This window comes from Antrostomus carolinensis, unplaced genomic scaffold, assembly GCF_000700745.2.
Source record: "Antrostomus carolinensis isolate BGI_N321 unplaced genomic scaffold, ASM70074v2 scaffold44214, whole genome shotgun sequence".
In the NCBI taxonomy this organism is placed as follows: domain Eukaryota; kingdom Metazoa; phylum Chordata; class Aves; order Caprimulgiformes; family Caprimulgidae; genus Antrostomus; species Antrostomus carolinensis.
In genome coordinates, this window is record NW_010312229.1 from 21,256 (window position 1) to 39,021 (window position 17,766).

At 37.2% G+C, this 17,766-nt stretch overlaps 1 protein-coding gene across 1 annotated transcript in view; it reads right to left on the reverse strand.

Moving 5' to 3' along the window:
• The window catches only part of STAG1 (STAG1 cohesin complex component), a 68,065-nt gene that overhangs the window by 15,386 nt on the left and 34,913 nt on the right, over nt 1–17,766 (reverse strand). Inside the window, exons 15-20 of the mRNA XM_010166964.2 lie at nt 16,118–16,198; nt 10,355–10,447; nt 6,325–6,499; nt 3,961–4,100; nt 2,058–2,159; nt 418–566 (exon numbers count right to left, since the gene is read on the reverse strand). Of these exons, the coding sequence (XP_010165266.2) occupies nt 418–566; nt 2,058–2,159; nt 3,961–4,100; nt 6,325–6,499; nt 10,355–10,447; nt 16,118–16,198 (740 nt within the window). The remainder of the gene's footprint in view (nt 1–417; nt 567–2,057; nt 2,160–3,960; nt 4,101–6,324; nt 6,500–10,354; nt 10,448–16,117; nt 16,199–17,766) is intronic.

The window sequence follows — 17,766 nt, forward strand, 5'->3', positions numbered from 1 at the left end:
AGCAGTTACATAAAAAGTTTCAATTCACTTTAAAAAAAAATACATTCCAAAATATTTTTGGAATATCTTTTTATAAAAGCCCTTGGTGCCTACAGAATCCGCAGTGGTGTGGTATGAAGAATTATCTACAGTTGTTAGGTAGAGTCCACACAAATATGTATAATGCCAATGGTTTTACCTGAGATAGATAAACATGGCTATTCAATAAATTCCAATAAATAATTAGGTAGCAGCTAGTTTTTCTTCCTTTCTTACATGCATACATGTACAACCCCCAACATTTTTCTACATAAACTAGAAAAAAAAGGTATCATTATTCCAGGACCTGTTAGGATTATGTATCTTAACAAAAGGTATGCTGGCCAAAAGTTTTAATATGAAGTAATATAAAAATATAGTTTATTTACCACCACTCACTTGTGTAGTGTGGCCACAGCCTCTCTTGTCTTGATCTGATCCAAGCCAAAAGTGAGGGCAAACCGACGGGCCAGTTCCTTAATTCCACTAACATGGGCAGAAGTCCTGTCCAAATTGGGACCTTGCTCTTGAACAAGCTCATTAAACAGCTACAGAAAGAATAAAATTGTTAAAATCCGTGAGCTAGAAAACACTTTTCTTGAGAAAGATTTTTTTTCTTAACCTGTTATGGCTAAGAGTGGACATTACAATGACTTTTTTGCACAGAGATGTAACAAGAGTTCTTTTATATTCAATTTCTAATCCACTTCAGTTCCCAGACTTTCTTCCGTGCAACTGCTGTTTGCCAATTGTCCCCCAACCTGTACTTGTGCAGACAACAACTCAAACAGAATTTTGCACTTACCTTAATTGAATTGTATCTATTATTCTCCCAACTCATCAAGACTGTTCTGCATTCTTATGTTGTTTTCTGAAATACCCACCATCACCCATCAGATCAGTATCTTCGAATTTAGGAAGCTAAACTGCTATTCCATCATTCAAGACTTAATGAATATCTGAACAGCGTAACAGGGTAAGTGCCTTCAAAGCCTCTTTGATAATGGCTTTTCAGTGCAATAATGAACTACTCAGTAGCTTTCTGATTCAGTTCTGTATCTTCTTCTGGTACTGCCATTTAGACCACATTTTTCTAACTTGTTAATGAGAACATCAAGGGAGATGGCGTCAGTGACAATATTAAATCACGCTGCATTAAATGTCCTGTTTCTCTGATATCCACAAGCTCTGTTACCATATAATTAATGAAAGCAGCTTAATTTGACATGATTTCTCCTTGACAAATTCATACTGCTGTTACCTATCACTTAGGCACTTGCAAATAGCTTGTCTAATTTCTTTTTTTCTCTCCATGAAATGACAATTAGGCTGACTGATCTATGGCACCTGGCTTCTTCCTCTCTCCAAGTTTTAAAGACAGGAACTACTTTTGACATTCGCCAAATTCCTTGGTACTTTGGAATGAATTTTGGGAGGCCCAGCTGACTTGAAAACATCTAATTTATCAAAGTAATTTCTCTATGTAACAGATATAGCTGGTACCTCAAGGGCCTAAATATTTAGTGAAGCACACAATTTGTGCTGTTGGCAGAACAAGGATGGATTTCATCATCAAGCCAATAATTTATGGTTGATGTAAAGCAAATTTTTCAGGGAAAAAACATGTTTAACAGTATTGGAAGACTTAAACTAAATAGCTTGAAGTTTGAAAAATCAATCAGTATTTAGACAAAATGTAAAGACAGTGCATTACTTCCAGCTAATTATAAGAAGAAAAAAAAGTCATCCTAATTCTTCTTGTTCACTAGATACCAGTAAATGCTGCGAATGAGCATAGACCAAATTGCCTTCAAGGCTCTTCTCTCCCTTTCTTCCATTTTAATCTGACCAAAACTTTGCCAGTGTGGCTTAAGGAGACAGAGATTACTGAGACAAATGAACAGTGACAGCCTGAATTGAGGAACAAGGTAATCTCTTAACAGAAGTGTAGTATTTGCTTCATTGTAAAGGGCATCAAAGAAAATCCTGTCCAGTATTTTTTGCAGTGAGGCATTTCTAACAAAAACCAATATTCTTACCTGTTGCAAACTGAGAATGAGTGTCTTTGCACACTGGATTTTATCAATTTGCCTTGTTTTGCTCAGGGTTTCCTTAATGATATCTCCATAGTCATTGTAGTACTAGGAAAAAATGTGGAAAAAAATTATCTCTAAAACTTTAAATTGAACTTCTTATATAATTTCTTACAGTTTTCCTGATAGAAAGATTTCTTGTAATTCTTGTTTTGAAAAGGTAGCAGTTGCCAAAAAAACCCAGTCTCAAATTCAGATTTTTTGTGTGAGTGGGAGGCAATGTTTCAGTATCAAAATTTACACTGACTGGTAGCCTGCACCCAGTGATGAAGTAAAGAACTTCTGTATTTGTTATTATCTTTTGTAACAAATATGTTGAAAAACAAACAAAAGAGTATTTCCTATCCCAAACTAAATAGTTTATGGAAGTGTCCCATGGCTGCAAAATTTAAGAAACAACATTACATTGAACCAACACACCCTTCAACAAGTAATGTGAACAGACAGTAGCACACAGGTGTGAAGCTCTATAGACAATGCAATGCACGTTAGATGGCCAAGAAAGGAGTTCACTGAAGCCAGAAAGCTGAGTAAGGAATTAGTCAGGATGAAGTGCTGATTTTCTTCTTGTTCCAAGAATGGTTGCTGAAAAGCACAGCCTATGGTACTGACCACATGGTTAGAAAAGGTTCTATAATCATTAGAACTTCCAGGCTGATTTTTTTTTCCCTCCAAAGAGTATTCTTTCAGTCTTATTAATATTTCTGCATTTGCAACCACTTATTTTCATTCTCTCTAAAATATTGCTCCCGCTTTCTTTGGTATAGAGATCCTTCTAGCTTGTATTCTAATTTAAATTAAATTTCTCATTTTCCCCCAATTTCAAGAGAAGCAAGGGCATGGGGAGAGAAGACCAACCCAGAGCAGCAGGTAGGAAACTAATCCAGATTGTGACAGCTTCAGTTTGAAACTCCTGCTCTGAAAAAAAATCCTTTACCAAGACTAACCCTGAGGAGCAACCTGGCTGATGGCTACAGTGTGCACTGGGGATTTTATTGTACTGTGTGCTCCTAATGACCAGGAGAAGGAGGACTTAAAAGTTAAATCCTTCATATTTCACACCAACATCTCAAACACTGTCTATAGTAAAGGATCTGCTCCCCACTCTGTCTTCCAGTTTTTCCTCCTTGACTGTAATCTCTGTGATGACTAAACCCTTACAGAGAGACAGGTAAGGTGTACCCAACATTTTGATATAATCTGAGGGGCTTTGTGTTGCTTGGCAGTGTTAGGACTGCTGATGTGCCTGTTTTCTGGCAGGTAAACTCGCAAGTACAGGGTGCAGTGGTACCTGAGCAGGAAGTCTTTCTGAATTTCATTGGGCCTAAGTACTGTATGGAATCCACAAGTTGGTCAGACATCCAGTTAATGCATACCCACTTACACTAGTACTATACAGAGCTTTTTTTTTTTAAAATGCTTTCCTGTTTAAAACAATCCTTTTTTCACAAAAAAATCTGCTTCCTTATGACAAGCCCCAAGATTGGGAGACTCCCAGTAAAATGTGACATTGACCAGGTAACTGTTATTGTGGATTCTAGGAATGAATCTGAGAAGCAGCGAAGAAATTCTCTGTTGGAGGAGCCTCTCTGGAAATACTCAGCACCTTGTAGGACCAACTTTTGGTGCTGCCTTTAATGAGGCTCTCCTGGTACACAGGACAGAAAGTTCAGAGCTTACTGCTTCTCAGTGGCAGGTGTAATTTAGAAAGGAAAAACAATTACAAAAATCAAGTAAGGCTGAAAAAGCTTTCAAAAGCTTTAACTACTGCACAGGAAGGGAGTGAAAGAGAGGCCCTGGCACCACAGTCTGTGTTCAGTTAGGAAGAGGAGAACACACAGAGCTGTACCTTCATATAGTGTTTGAAGATATCTGCTGCTGCATGCATGTCCACAATGTCATAAATTATCAGCTTGCTAAAGGCAGCCAAAAGGTTTCTTCTCTTATGCAAAGCTTCTATTTTGTTAGCTTCATCTTCTTCATCTCCCTCTGAAAGCATTAACAACAATAAAATGTTGATAAGTAACTGCTGTGTTCTAAAGCAACATTATCGAAGAGTAGCTTTTAGGAAAAATTAATTCTTTAAAATGAAGCAAGGATTGTTGCAGAAGCTAAAATGAAAGCTGATAATTTTTGAGACCTGCCTATGGTAGGAATTTGAGGAAAGTTCAGGAACATGCCACAATATTGACCAAGGATGCTACCTATGGTCCTGAGTAGATATTGAACATAATCCATGTGGAACATTTTCTTTACTGTGTGAAAGGCCACGGTGAAGACTTGTTGAATGCTTTTTGCTTAATTTCTGAAACACAGGACATTTGGAGATGCTTCATTAACACGGCTAAGCTATACATATTTCACATAAGGAAAATTAGAAGCAGCAATACTTCTACTGCATGCCTTGGATTTTCATTTGTGAAATCAGCAACAACAGGAAGCAAAATTCAGTTGTAAGAAACATTAACATTGAATGGCAATGCCGCAAGTATTAAGTCCCCATGTAAGACTCTACTCTGTGAATGAAAATGAAACTATACACATAAGCTGTTAAATATAGTAACATATAATAAAATAATATTCCACAATTTATATACGAAAATAGAATCAGCTGTAACAGTTCCGATTAAAGTAAATATTCTGTGGTATTTAGAAGAGCTTATTGTTGGAGAGAATCTTCCACCCAGTTTGAAGAAGTAGAGAGCTGTGGTGGGGGGAGGAGGAACATAGTCTCACTGAGTTTCTTGCTGCGCTCTTACCAGAGTCTCTGCAGAGCCACACTACTTCAGTCATCTATTTGATCATAGGAAATCTGTTACAAGCAGTACAGTTGACTGTGAATATGCATGCACCTTTTAAGCCTGAGGTGTTTTAACCCACAGAATTGAAGCCCATTATTGCTCTCCCCTTCCCCCCCCCTCCTCCTTTTCTTAATTTCTTTTTATCATTAATGATGTGTTCTGAATACCAAAAGTTATAAATGGTCAGACTGACTTAATGGAGTCAGAGCAGCATTAGGGAATGGAGATTATATACAAAGATCTTCATCCATCTTTTTTGCTGTCTTCCCAGTCTAATCACAGGATGTTGAAGAACAGCAATTTTGGTAAAGAGCAAAAAAATATTAAGACACTGTCCTCCTAAAATCTATCTTTGATGTATTATTCTGAGCACCGAACTCACAAAGTATGATTAACTGCACACAGATTTCTGATGAAGGTGTGTTTCAAATTATTCCTCCCAGGAATCCTTAAAGAGATGCTCAAAGATGTCAGCTACTGAGGAGCTAGGGAGCTAGAAAACTGAAAGCACCTTTAGAGCAAGAATACCTTCTCTGAAACCTTAGCTCTATATACTGCTGTCTTAAAAGATCTAAAATAGCACCTATGTGTCATGCTAACGTACAAGTAACTGAGTACAGCAAAAATTCAGAAAATGTGCCAAAAAGAGCACTGCAGTATGCACCCAGCAGCTCTTTCACATAGTTTGACTATCTGGGAATCCATCTCTTGTCCAAAGCTATTTAGGATTCAGAAACTGGGTATCTCTGTACTTGCATTTAGGCCTTTATCGCACAAAAGAGCAGCACCAAGTTATTTAAAACCAGACCTAACTAACAAATCTGCCTCTCTGCAACTAAGAGCCAAAAATCTCAAGTCATCCTTGTCAGGAGGTAGAGATGGAGTCACCTCAAACTCCAGCCTCTCAAAGCGTGGCCACGCACAGATGCCTATGGAAGAGCAAGAAAGCAAACAAGCTTCCATGATACTGCCCCAGGTACCTTCCTAGTCTCCAACCAAATCAATGATGTCATGAACCTGATTTGATTATTTTGGGGGGAGGAGCAGAAGGGGTGTTTATTTAGTAACAGCAGAGTTTCTCAAGGCCTTCTTTGCCTAGAGGTTTGCTGGTAAGATTCGCCTTCAGGATCCTGCAAGTCTATTTAGTAAATAAAGGATTTCACTTTTATTTACTGTTCCATCGTACTTCTTCCCTTGAAGCCATACCAAATGACGTCTGCTGCTGAACTAACACTGTAGTATTTTGGAAATAAATACTAAGAAAAATATAGATCAGTAAAGGAAGAATAATTGTCCAGATTTACAGCATGTAGCTTACAGGCCACTCCCATGTCTTCTGAAAGCATCTCTTTTTACAAAGCAAACTTTATAACTACATTTTGAAATGTTGAAAACATGAAAGCTAAACATACCCATGCTCTGGTTTTCATCATCTTGGTCAATAAAGACATGGTCCATCACAAAACTAAGAAGTTCTGACTGGAGGCCTGAATCGGGATTAAACACCAAAGGTTGAAGACCTTCTCGACCTCCAGTCATCAGCTGATGACTAAAAATCATCAGGAGATCACAGAGCAGCATGAAGGCCTGAAAGGCAAAAGAGAATGAATGCATTAAGAAGCCTAAGTCAACTAAGTAAAAAACAACATACCATTTATCTAATTTCCAGGTATCCCCTGCTATTGTTAAATGTCCTTCTTTAACTGTATTCAGTTGTAGTTGTTTGTGTGCTGTGAAAAGTGCCCATGAGGGTCTCCCCTAACTTTAAAATGTTATGCCTTCGATTCCTATGTAAAGAACTGTGTTGACTACCTCTTCCATGTCCAGGATGATCCATATTAAACTTCCATTTCCTCTCTGTGAAAAGAAGTCTAAATCTACCTCTGATCCAAGGACTGTAGCTGAATTTGTAGTAAAGAACAAACACCTCTTTTGATAAACAGTTAGAAAAGTTACACAAAAAACCCAAGTAACATTATGAGGGAAAATCCAAGCTGAGTCACTGTCAGATCCCAAAATACACAGAAGCAGCTGTACACAAAGAAATCCTTGCAGAATTTCATCAACAATTCTCTGCAAAAAGAATCAAGTAACTGCACAGCTTTCAAATCTAGATAAAAGCTGACCAGGACAGAATTTTCAGTGATTTCTTCTCATTACTATTACATTCTCATTACCTGAGAACAAAGAAAGGCAACAGCTATTAATAACTTTATTTCTTTCAGGAGCTTATCTGTATACTCTCGTGCACAAGAATAACACTATTTTTCCCAATGGCTTATGTCAGTGTCACAGCTAGCTGTTGTGTTACATTCAACACCTGAGCACCTTTCAGAAGGTACTTTTTCATCATTTTAGTTTCTCTATAACCTCAGCTTCTGAAAACTGAGAAAGAGAGGAAAGTTCGAAGTATGAACGTGTAAAAAGAATCCTAGAAGATCTACGCTGGATGTGCTGTTTCTTCCCCGAGGAGCCTGTCGGAGTCTCACAGGGCAGTGCCAATCGCCGTTCCCAGGTAGGTGGAAGGCCAAAGACATTTTCAAGGGAAGAGAGGTGGCAGAATAGCTCTGACAGCATCATGAAATCCAGTGCGGGCTTTGATTTAGCCCTATACCCCCTCTACAAACAGCTTAACAGAAAGAGAGTTAAATGTGTGTTTAAATATATTTTTGAACTGAGCCTAAGGGAAAGTAGTGAGTGAGAGCAATCTGCTTTACAAACCTCCAAAATGAAATCTTTGTGAGCACTGAACGTCATAGCAGCTCACTTATTTCTTGGAGTAAATTATAAAATCTGAACAAGCCACATTTAGGCAAGAACAAAATGCGAATCATTGTAAACCATGTTCTACTTCAGACTTTGGAGACAGATGCCATTATTTGGCATTTACTCCACTTGTCGCAAACAGTTGTGATTCATTTCAGTGATGATCTCACCTGCTCTAACCTCCTTTGATACTCACTAGAATTTAATCACATTCTAATGTAGACCTCTAAAAAACAGCATATGAATTATGCACTGGATGTGATTACTTCTGTCTGATATAAAGACTGCAGTGGACTCAGATACAGGTGTCTATATATTGTAGATACATCTAGTCACAGGCAATTTATTTCACTCAAATACTCTAAGAAAATTTGAAATGTTTGAGTTCTGTTTCTTTAAATAATACTTTTTTCACTCCTTCTATAGGAGTACATTGATCTTTGGAAAGAATGTATAGCTTAAGAAGTAAATATGATATGGAGACAATATAATTTATGCAGAATTCTCAAAAAAATCCAGTAAAACAAAAGGATTAAGGAACAATTCTGCACTCACAGAAATATACCTTTTAAAGAAGAAAATGAAAAAGATCATAGAAGTGTTAGTTGGAAGAGACCTCTGGAGTCTCTAGTCCAGCCTACTCTGATTGGGACACGTGATGTCTCTAGGTATGGTTGGTCATGGCTTTGTCTAGCTGAGGTTTGAAAGCTTCCACAGAATTGTGAACTACAAAGGAGCTTCTAGGAAAAGTTCAAACTACCAATGAAAAAAAATAAAATGTGTCCACTAATCATGAGAGAATAAAAACATGTTAATATATATCAAGAACAAAAACACTGCAGTAATGGGAAGGATCATCTATCTACCTTTTGTTGATGCAGAAAAGACATTGGTGTTAGCTTATGCTAGAAGGGTTGGTACTTTTCTAAAGCTAGATGATATTTTCACAATATACAATATTAATAAAATATGCCAAGAGTAACTACTCAGAATATTAAAAAACAATTACTGACATTAAATCTGCTGGAAGACAATGACACCTCAGAGTCTTTTAAAAATACATGAACTAGCGACATCTCTGAGCCTTTAATATTTATAGTTATCAATTTGCAGAACATAGTGTAAATGCCAAGCAGAGCTATCTTTCAAAAAATAAAATTATCTTTTAAGAAGTATTATCTTTAAAAAAACACACGCAAAAAACCACAGTACAGTTAGTTACAGTCTTTGCAAAATCTTGGAAGGTCTGACAGAAATGCAATTTGCAGACAACTAAAAGACGTCAACAGACTTGATGTAAATCAGCATATACTCACAAAATCTCAGCAAGCAAACCAGCTACTGTTTTTGCAGAGACTATGAATTATTTCAAAAAGCCCTTTGATTTAATTTTATTTTTTAATTTCAGTTTCTAAATACACATAGCAGAAGTTTCTGACTCCATGCATGTGTAGCTTTCCAAAAATCTAAAACAAAGAATTGGATAACTACACTGAACCATAAAAAAAATCCAATACCTTAGTATGTAGCCGTATTTCACATATATACTTTTGGCATATGTGTGCACAGAGAGATGCCATTCACTTAAGTTTTCAGTCAGCCTACCAAACAAGGAAGCACAGCAACCTAAGCTAGAATAATTAAATTGATGAGAATCTAAAAAAAACCCCTCCAGATCTTGATATTTATATAATAAAGACACTGTCTGAATGGATATTTTACTCTGATTTCTCAAGTAGACATAACTATTTGTCAAATGATGATTTTTGCATAGTGTGAGAGGACACTACGTTGTTCGTGTTATTCAGAATATTTTTGTAAAATTAATTAACTTTGTTCTCTGCTAGAAAATAGACAGTAACATGACCTGTACCAGTAGAAGCCTCCATCTTCTCCCATTAGCCACAATGGGAAGCAGAGATACAATAATCAGTATTCACCACTACTTTTATCTGAATTATTAGTATAACAAAAGAATGACATATCATTGGGGCTTACATTTTTCTGATCTAGCTCCAGGCATTTGCCCTTGGCAGGAAAGCGGTCATTCCAGACTCTCTATTAGTCAATAATAGGGGGGAAAAAAAAATCCAGAAATATATAGAGGAAGATTCAGCCCATTTGAGGTCTCAGCCACCCTCTAAAAGTGCCTATTCCCATCTATTAATACAGTAAGTGTCTAAAGGAACAGGCTTTTATTTTAGGTGTTTGAGTTAGATGCCTGAAGTTGAGCCCTGGGACAGGCTGCCCAGAGAGGCTGTGGAATCTCCTTCTCTGGAGATGTTCAAAACCCACCTGGGCGCCTTCCTGTGCAAATTGCTCTGGGTGAACCTGCTTTGGCAGGGAGTTGGACTGGATGATCTCCTGAGGTCCCTTCCAACCCCTACCATTCTGTGATGATATGGGAGACCATTTATTTTATAAGTCATGCCAGCTGAACATGAGCCTAAGCATCCCTATAACCCTTACAGTTATGTTAATCAAAAATGAATTTGACTTTAGCTGTGCTTTGAAGGTGCTTTTAGTACAGCTCTTTTTAAGGTGTGTTTGTTCAGTTTTATTTAGACAGAAGGCACAGATGATTTTACTTTAAGTTTGGTATAATGTCATCTTTGAATTTTGCTACAGTTTAATATTCAACCTTCTGTAAAAACACGTGACAGACATTTGCTTTACCTGTTCTTTGACTGGAGTGTTGACATTTGATAGACACTGCTGGCAGACAGCCAGAAAGGATTTCACAGTTTTCCTCAATACCAACAAGTCCTCCTAGAATAAACATTAAAAAGGGATAAAATATAAATATTAAGAAAAGGTTGCTAGCAAAAAAGCAAAATGGTGATAAATTCATAAATTCAAATCTATAAACTAGCCAAACAAAAATGGAGAGGCTGTGAAAATATATCCTTTTCAGTACACCAGAGTAAAAACAAGGCATTAATTTTCAGAGGAATGACCCAAGGTTTCCTTGTAATCAATAGTAATAATAAAACAATAAATTTCTGAGTTAAAATTGTTTGTATTTTATATTGAATGTAAATTTTAAGTGTTTCAGAACAAAAAGTTTAATACACTGAGGTCAGCCTACCCAGTGGTTTATAAAGAATTCTGTACTCGGATAAATCAACATGAACCAAAACATAAAACATCAGTGAATGTCTTGAGTTCAGCAAAAACATTTGTCCTGGTTTCTCAGATGCACCTGGGACCACTGCTTGAAAGACCTTTCCCTTCCCAGTGCTCCCCATGGCTGGTTTCATGTAAAGAAGGGCTCACGACAGCCACTAATTCACACCGAGACTGCTGGCTACCACTGCTTCAGACTTTCCTCCGTGGTACCTGTCTGCATCGGCTCTCAGATGGCAGACAGTGTGTCCTACAGAACAACATCCAACCTAAACCTAAAGAATCTACATAGTGCAAATGCAACATTTTCCTTGCTAAAAATTCCAGTTCTTAATCATGCTGGCTGTTCCATCCATGTGTCTCATTTCTAGTTTTAGCTTTTCTTACCGCTTCCTATCATAAGATCTTGTTATTCTTTGTTTACTGAAAAGCCTTTTTGTGGTCCATATGTTCTTCCTGTAGTGGTTCACAACAGAAGGCAGTCTGCAAGCGTGCCTAAGCACTCCAAGTGTTCCTAAATCTCTGAACTCCTTACAATTTTCAATAGAGTGTGTGTGATTTTCTGATACGGACACTGGAGATCTATGAGCTACCTCAGCTTCCTATTCCTAATATTTTCTTCTCTGATAATATAGCCAAGGATCCCTTGTGCCAGCACATTACTCTGCCATTACATGACCTTATGACATAAGACAACTCTGCTCTATTCTAAGTCACAACTTTCCACTGATCAGCCTTCTTATATCAGATATAAGCCTTCCTTTGGCAGCATTAAAATGCCTCTTTGGTTTTTTTTAATTGTATTTTGTTTACCAAATGATCTATAATATCCACATTTTAAATGCCTTCACTTTACCTTCTCTGATGACTGGTAATTATCAGTTTTAGCAGAGAATGGATCTCCCCCAGAATCCATCAGAAGCTATCCCACTGTGTGATGACTTCCCACTTACAACTTTTTTCTAATATATTAATCAGCTTTGAGCTATTGAACATGAATTACATTAAATTCACATATTCACCTGAAATGCAATCTGATATAAACTTTTACAGAAACTGGTATTTTAACTGGTTTTCTTATCAGTCAAAAATGCAATCTTCTCAAGAACAAATTTATTTGTTCCTTCCATCTCCTGACCATGTTTGTTCTGCCTTTCAGCCTTGCACTGAGGTGTTTTTTTATCAGTCAGTCCAAGACTTTACCTAGGACTGATACCAGGCTTATCAGATCAGTGTTTCATAATCATCTGATTTACACCTTTAAACACCGGGATTACAATCGCTTTAATAACTTCCTACTTTCTATCACAATTATCTTCCATTTACATGTTAATGAATTCAACGGAGAGACTAAAACCTACCAAAAATCTTATACAAAGGTTAAAAAGTGAATGACTTCCATTTTTCCTTCTATCAAAGAATGAGTAACACATAGGTACACATTATTTATTATCCTCTCTCTTGACAGCATGACGAAGATTCATTTTGAAAAGGTACAGACAGCAAGAGAAAGCCTGACTGAACAGTGCAAGAGAGCCATCTGGAACTTTTCTAAATTTGGAGAGATCCCCAGACTACTACAGAGTGCTAAATTTTTTTTAAAGAGAAAATGAGAAGAAAAAAAATTAATTACATTTTCAAGACTTTTACCATTCTCAGGTGCACAGCCAAGGTTCTTGAGGTGTGATTACCTGATATGCTGGTTTCAGCAGAAAAGCTGGTATGAAAAAATTTTACTGTCCTATTGGTGGCTAGAGTAAAACCATGGGGTCACACCGTGAACTGGATCACTAAAGTGACCCAGGATAAAAATAATCCTTTCTTGAACTGTACAGCGCATTATCTTCAAATTAACTAGTCCATGGCAGGACGAGAATGAGTCACTAAAAGCAAGGACTTGTATTGGTTTTGCCTCCACCTCTAACCGAACAACTATGTTCACAAGACTGCTATCTAAAATTCTTCAGTTATTTTCTAGCTATAAATTGAAGCTTATTTTTTCCACTGAAGCCATTTAGAAATGCTGCACTTTCACTAGGTTCATCTAATCCAATGCTTTCTTCCTATTTGCCCACTGCCTTTCCTCTAAACTACTTTTTGCAGTATTAACTTTCTTCTCCTGCCAACACTTCAACAAACTCTACAGCGCTCAAGAGCCGTCAGCTTTCAACTGTGGAACACGATCCAGCCTTTTACACCTTATGACTCTTTTCTTCCCTGCAGTATTTTGTGCTTTCTTTCACTGTGCCCATATAAATATGAAAAGTCACCAAGTCGCTATGTTGTTCTTTAAATCCTCTCTGCTAATTCCTCTGCCTACTAATCACTTTGTAATGGCTGCATGTTTGGCTAGTCTGGCTGCTGCTCATTCAGAACTGTTTTGCCTTTGTCTTGCCTCTGAATGTTTGCTCTATTCATGCTTTTTTTTTTTTTACTGTTCTCAGATTTTGGACTCTATTCTTCTGCAAATACTTTCTTTTCATTACATACATGTACAGTGCATAGTACAATGGTCCTACCCTGTAGGTACCAATGACCTTTCCCTTCTATTTCCTTTCAGAAACAGTTTACCTGTTCTATATCTAAATAGAAACCAAGCAATTATTCTCAGCTTGTATTTTGCTTTGTAATCTTCTGGTTTTATTTCAAACCTGAAAGGCTTGTGTGTCCAAGAGTGTCTCTAATCTTTACAGCTATATCCATTGGTCTACTAAAGATACCACTTCAGCCTACAAACATTGCCTCCCTCATTACAGCTACAGCAAAGTAACACTGGAAAGCTGGATGGATGTACATATTACAATCTGTGTCAGAAGCCCATAAAAGCCTGACTACTTAAAAAATGCTCATGAAATACACTATTTTTCATTTTGAGATGCTTGTGTTAATGCCTTTGTCCTCCCATACATCATACTTTAGAACTGATCCCTTAAAATGGCTGCTAATTTATAAGTCTAAATCATGGCTTATAAAACAGCCATGGGCAAAATGATCTCCTCCTAATGGATTAAATGACAGATATAGTGCAGATCAGATTTATTTTCATAGTGAACAAACTACAATGCAAAGTTTGATAGAAAACAAACGCCACACAAAAGAAAATGCTACAGCCACATCGGGTTTTTGGATTTCTCTTTATCCCATTTCTGTTCTGAGCACAGCTGACGTTGCTGGCCAGGTATGAAGAGTGGAAGGGCATTAATGCAGTGCTCCTCTTGAAGTAAGTGTGCAGAACACTCATTATTTTTGAAGGGGGTGGGGTGAAACCCCAAATAATAAGTTAATAACAGCTCTCTAGATTAGAGTAATTATTATTTCCATGGAGGATTCCAGAAGCAGAATTGTCTTGTACCTTGAATAGTCATCCTAAATGGAGCTTTCAGAGTTCTTTCCATTTCTGTGAACTACATTATGACTAATATGAATCAGAATAGTATTAGAAATACATGAAATATCAAGGCTATTCTGCATTCATCTCATAAAACAATGTCTCATACAAATGTATCCTATTTTGAAAAAGTAGGCAAAACCATACAATTGCACTAAGCTTGTCTGCAAGAAAAAACCCAGTCATGGAAATAAATAAAGGTCTTTTTCTCTTTCAGTTTAACTGAACCATCATGGTATTCTTGCAAACAACAATCCACATTAGTACTTTGACACCAAGATGCAAAGCTTCTGACCAGGTCCTACGCAGACAGATGCTGTATATGTGACTCACTAGCCATAGTTTATGGTGTGTTCTTTTGCTATAACTTAGACATAAGAAAACATGAAACTTTTTTCCAGCAATGCTCACCGCTATCAGCCTGCACCATCTATTTTACACTGTGACAATTTACTGTATTTAGTTAAAAAAAATGGAGAAACACAGTGAAGGAAGATGAGAATCTTGCTGAATGCTGTGTCTTGGCATTTCCATCCAGAGCAAGGCAAGACTGAGCATTGCTGCTCAAGGGGCCCAGCAAGTAGGAGGACAGAGTTGCTGGGCATCTTCAGGAGTGGGTAAGCCACCTAGCAAGACCCAATAGTCAAGAGCACATGGGGAAAAATTTAATAAATGTTTTGAAGACATTGGATAGTCAAGCAGGTGCTCTAAGTGCACCTGCTCCAAGTGATTGGTTTCTCATACCCAAGTGACTCACTACGCAGGTCACCAGCAGTCCAGTGTTCCTGACTAGGGAAGCATTCGAATGAGATTCAGTGTGTTGGTTTTATGGACTTAAGAGCCACAGCAGTGTATGGCCTCCTGGGTTTACTTTCAGTTACTTGGCTCCTTCTGTCAAAGTGAAATTTCTCCCTAAGGATGCTGCTAGCTAGGAGGACTTCAGATGCCTTGTTGTGATGAGCTTACGAGTTCACTTAAAAGAAATGGAATGTATTCAGTTTTCTCAGCTATAAGGAGTCAATATTTAATATTATATACTACCAGCATGCTAAAGAGAAAGAAGCTAGAGAAGCTGAGAGGGGAAAATGGGAACAAAAGCAAGAATAAAGAATACCAATTATCCTTTTTTTCTAGTAGCTATTTAAAAATCTCAATATATGTCAATATTCAAAGAATTTACAGTGTATTTTTCAATGCACAAAATGCTTATTTTAGTAGTACTTTAGTACGGCATCTTTTTTTTTTAATGCTTATGGGGAAGTACCTTTACTACTTCAGTTTTCATACCAACCCAATTTGATGTATTGCTTTTGAAAAACCCCTAAAAGACAGGATGTTGGCCTCTGATTGAGAAAACAACTAAGGGAAGGTCCTGGAACAGCTAGGTAAAATAAACAAGTTACACTTAACATTGTCCTTATTGTATTACACTTGCATGCACTGACTTTTTATTATTAATTGTCACTGCTATATACCTTACATTTATATTTAGCAACATAAAAGAAGTAAGTAAAAGGCAAGCAAGGTAAATACACATAATATTAAGCTATCTGTGGTGTACAGATCGACAGTAGTGCTTACAACTGTTAGGTAAGCATTGTCAGCATTACTTACCCCTTCATGCACACTGCTGTACTCACAACAAAGTGCATTAAGTATCTTCAACAATAAAAATTTAAAAATCAGCTAGCAACAAATCCTGGTAAGGACAATCTTCTGCTGTTTCTATAGCTTATTTAGATATGCACGTAATGTAAAACAGATCTTGAAATATCAAATAAATCAAAACACCAACATTTGACATCTATTTCACAACGACATAAAATGACTGCACAGTGGGTGGAGTTACAGAGAATTGGGTCTATTGTCTTTTTAGGTAAGTTGTGTTTCTTCAGTAAAATCTGTTTGATCAAATGCCTACTTACTTTGGAAGGGGAGCCTTCAGTGATCTTCACCAGCTGCCAGAGAATAGAGTAATGGGAACACTGCAGTGCCTGAACAACTATCTGTAACAGAGGGAACACAAAGAATCCCAGCACACTGGAAATATCAAGTGTATCAGTAAAGCGCATGTAAAATTTATAATGCATTTTGGGGAGAAGAAATAAGAGCAGCTCTTAGGTAGTACTTTTCGGTTTTGAGGATATGATGTTTTTCCTTAGTATGTTCGGTGCAGTGAGAAACCAGCTTACTACAGGTGAAAAAAAATCCTGTGTAAATGCTGGGAAACAAAAGAAAACTGTGCAGTAGATTACAGCAAGGGGTGATGTCACAGCATGACAGAAGTACAACCCCAAATCTACATATCTCAGTTCAAAAGGATCTGTTTAAATACCTCTAAATGTGACTTCACTAGTAAAACAATCTGGAAATTTGTTCCACTGTTAAATGAACATGCAGCCCAATTTCCAAATAAAGGGAGAAAATATAAATTTTCTCATGGAGAAGACTAGGCTCATATTTGTGGTGCCTGTAAAGCACCCACGATGTCTTTTTCAAATTTCAAATATATATTAGGTGCCAAAAATTACAAAATCTTTTTGGCTTGAAGATACTTCCAACAGTTTGTGGTTCTGTGCAGAATAAATCACTTCACAAAACACTTTTTTAAAAACATCACTGAAGACCAAACCATTCCTTTTCAGTTAACTCCTTCTAGTGGACTGGGGGAAAGAAAGACTAAGAAGAGTTCAGATTTCAGAACCTTTGTCCTAAGATCTTACAGAAATATTTGGGGAGCCGTATCACTGTCCAACCCAAAAACTGAACACGAATGGTAGTTGCAAAGACAGTTGTTATCTGCTGGCCCCTTCCCTCAAGGTAGTACAATTCCAGCATTAAATAATAACTGCAGAGACAGCAGAAGGTCCCACAGTTTAAAGCCATGTCTTTCACATGGCGTGTGGCAACGTGTCCTCCGTATGGTCGTTTTAAGAAAATACTTTCATAGAATTTAATGAGAATTTTTTTTTTCTAAATGAAGTTGGGTTAGAATTAACAACTAGTTTCTAAGTGAAATCAAATTATAACTCAAAACGTGCTGAAATACTGGAGTAGGCAATCAGCAGTTTAAACGGCTGGGAGAATCTGAAATGGTCCCTGTGCTCATTCATGAGAAGATGAGATCTGAACTAGGAGGAATCAAAGCCTAAGATGTGCCCACTAAAAGAACTCCACTGGCAAAGCTGCCCAGCAACCCTGCTAAATGTTCTTGTTTCCTTGTTTTCATAAGCTTCCATCTTACCTTCAATGCACAATACGTGATAATTGTTTGTGATAATTCTAATTGCAGCCAAAGTTTACAAATGTTGGGTTTCAGTGTAAACATCACGATTTATGCATTGCTTTCCACAGCCAAGAATATTAGTTATTCCTTACTTTACAGATGAGAAAGGTGAGACAAGTAGCTAAAAAATCACAGAATCCAAGACTTTTTGCCTCCTGGGCAGTGCCTCACAACAATAAAAATTTCCCTCAAAACTCAAACAATATTAATTTCTCTCAAAACATTTTAGGAAATATGTTTTTACTAAATAACTGAAGTCCAGTGCATTAATCGCTTGAATTTCCCTAC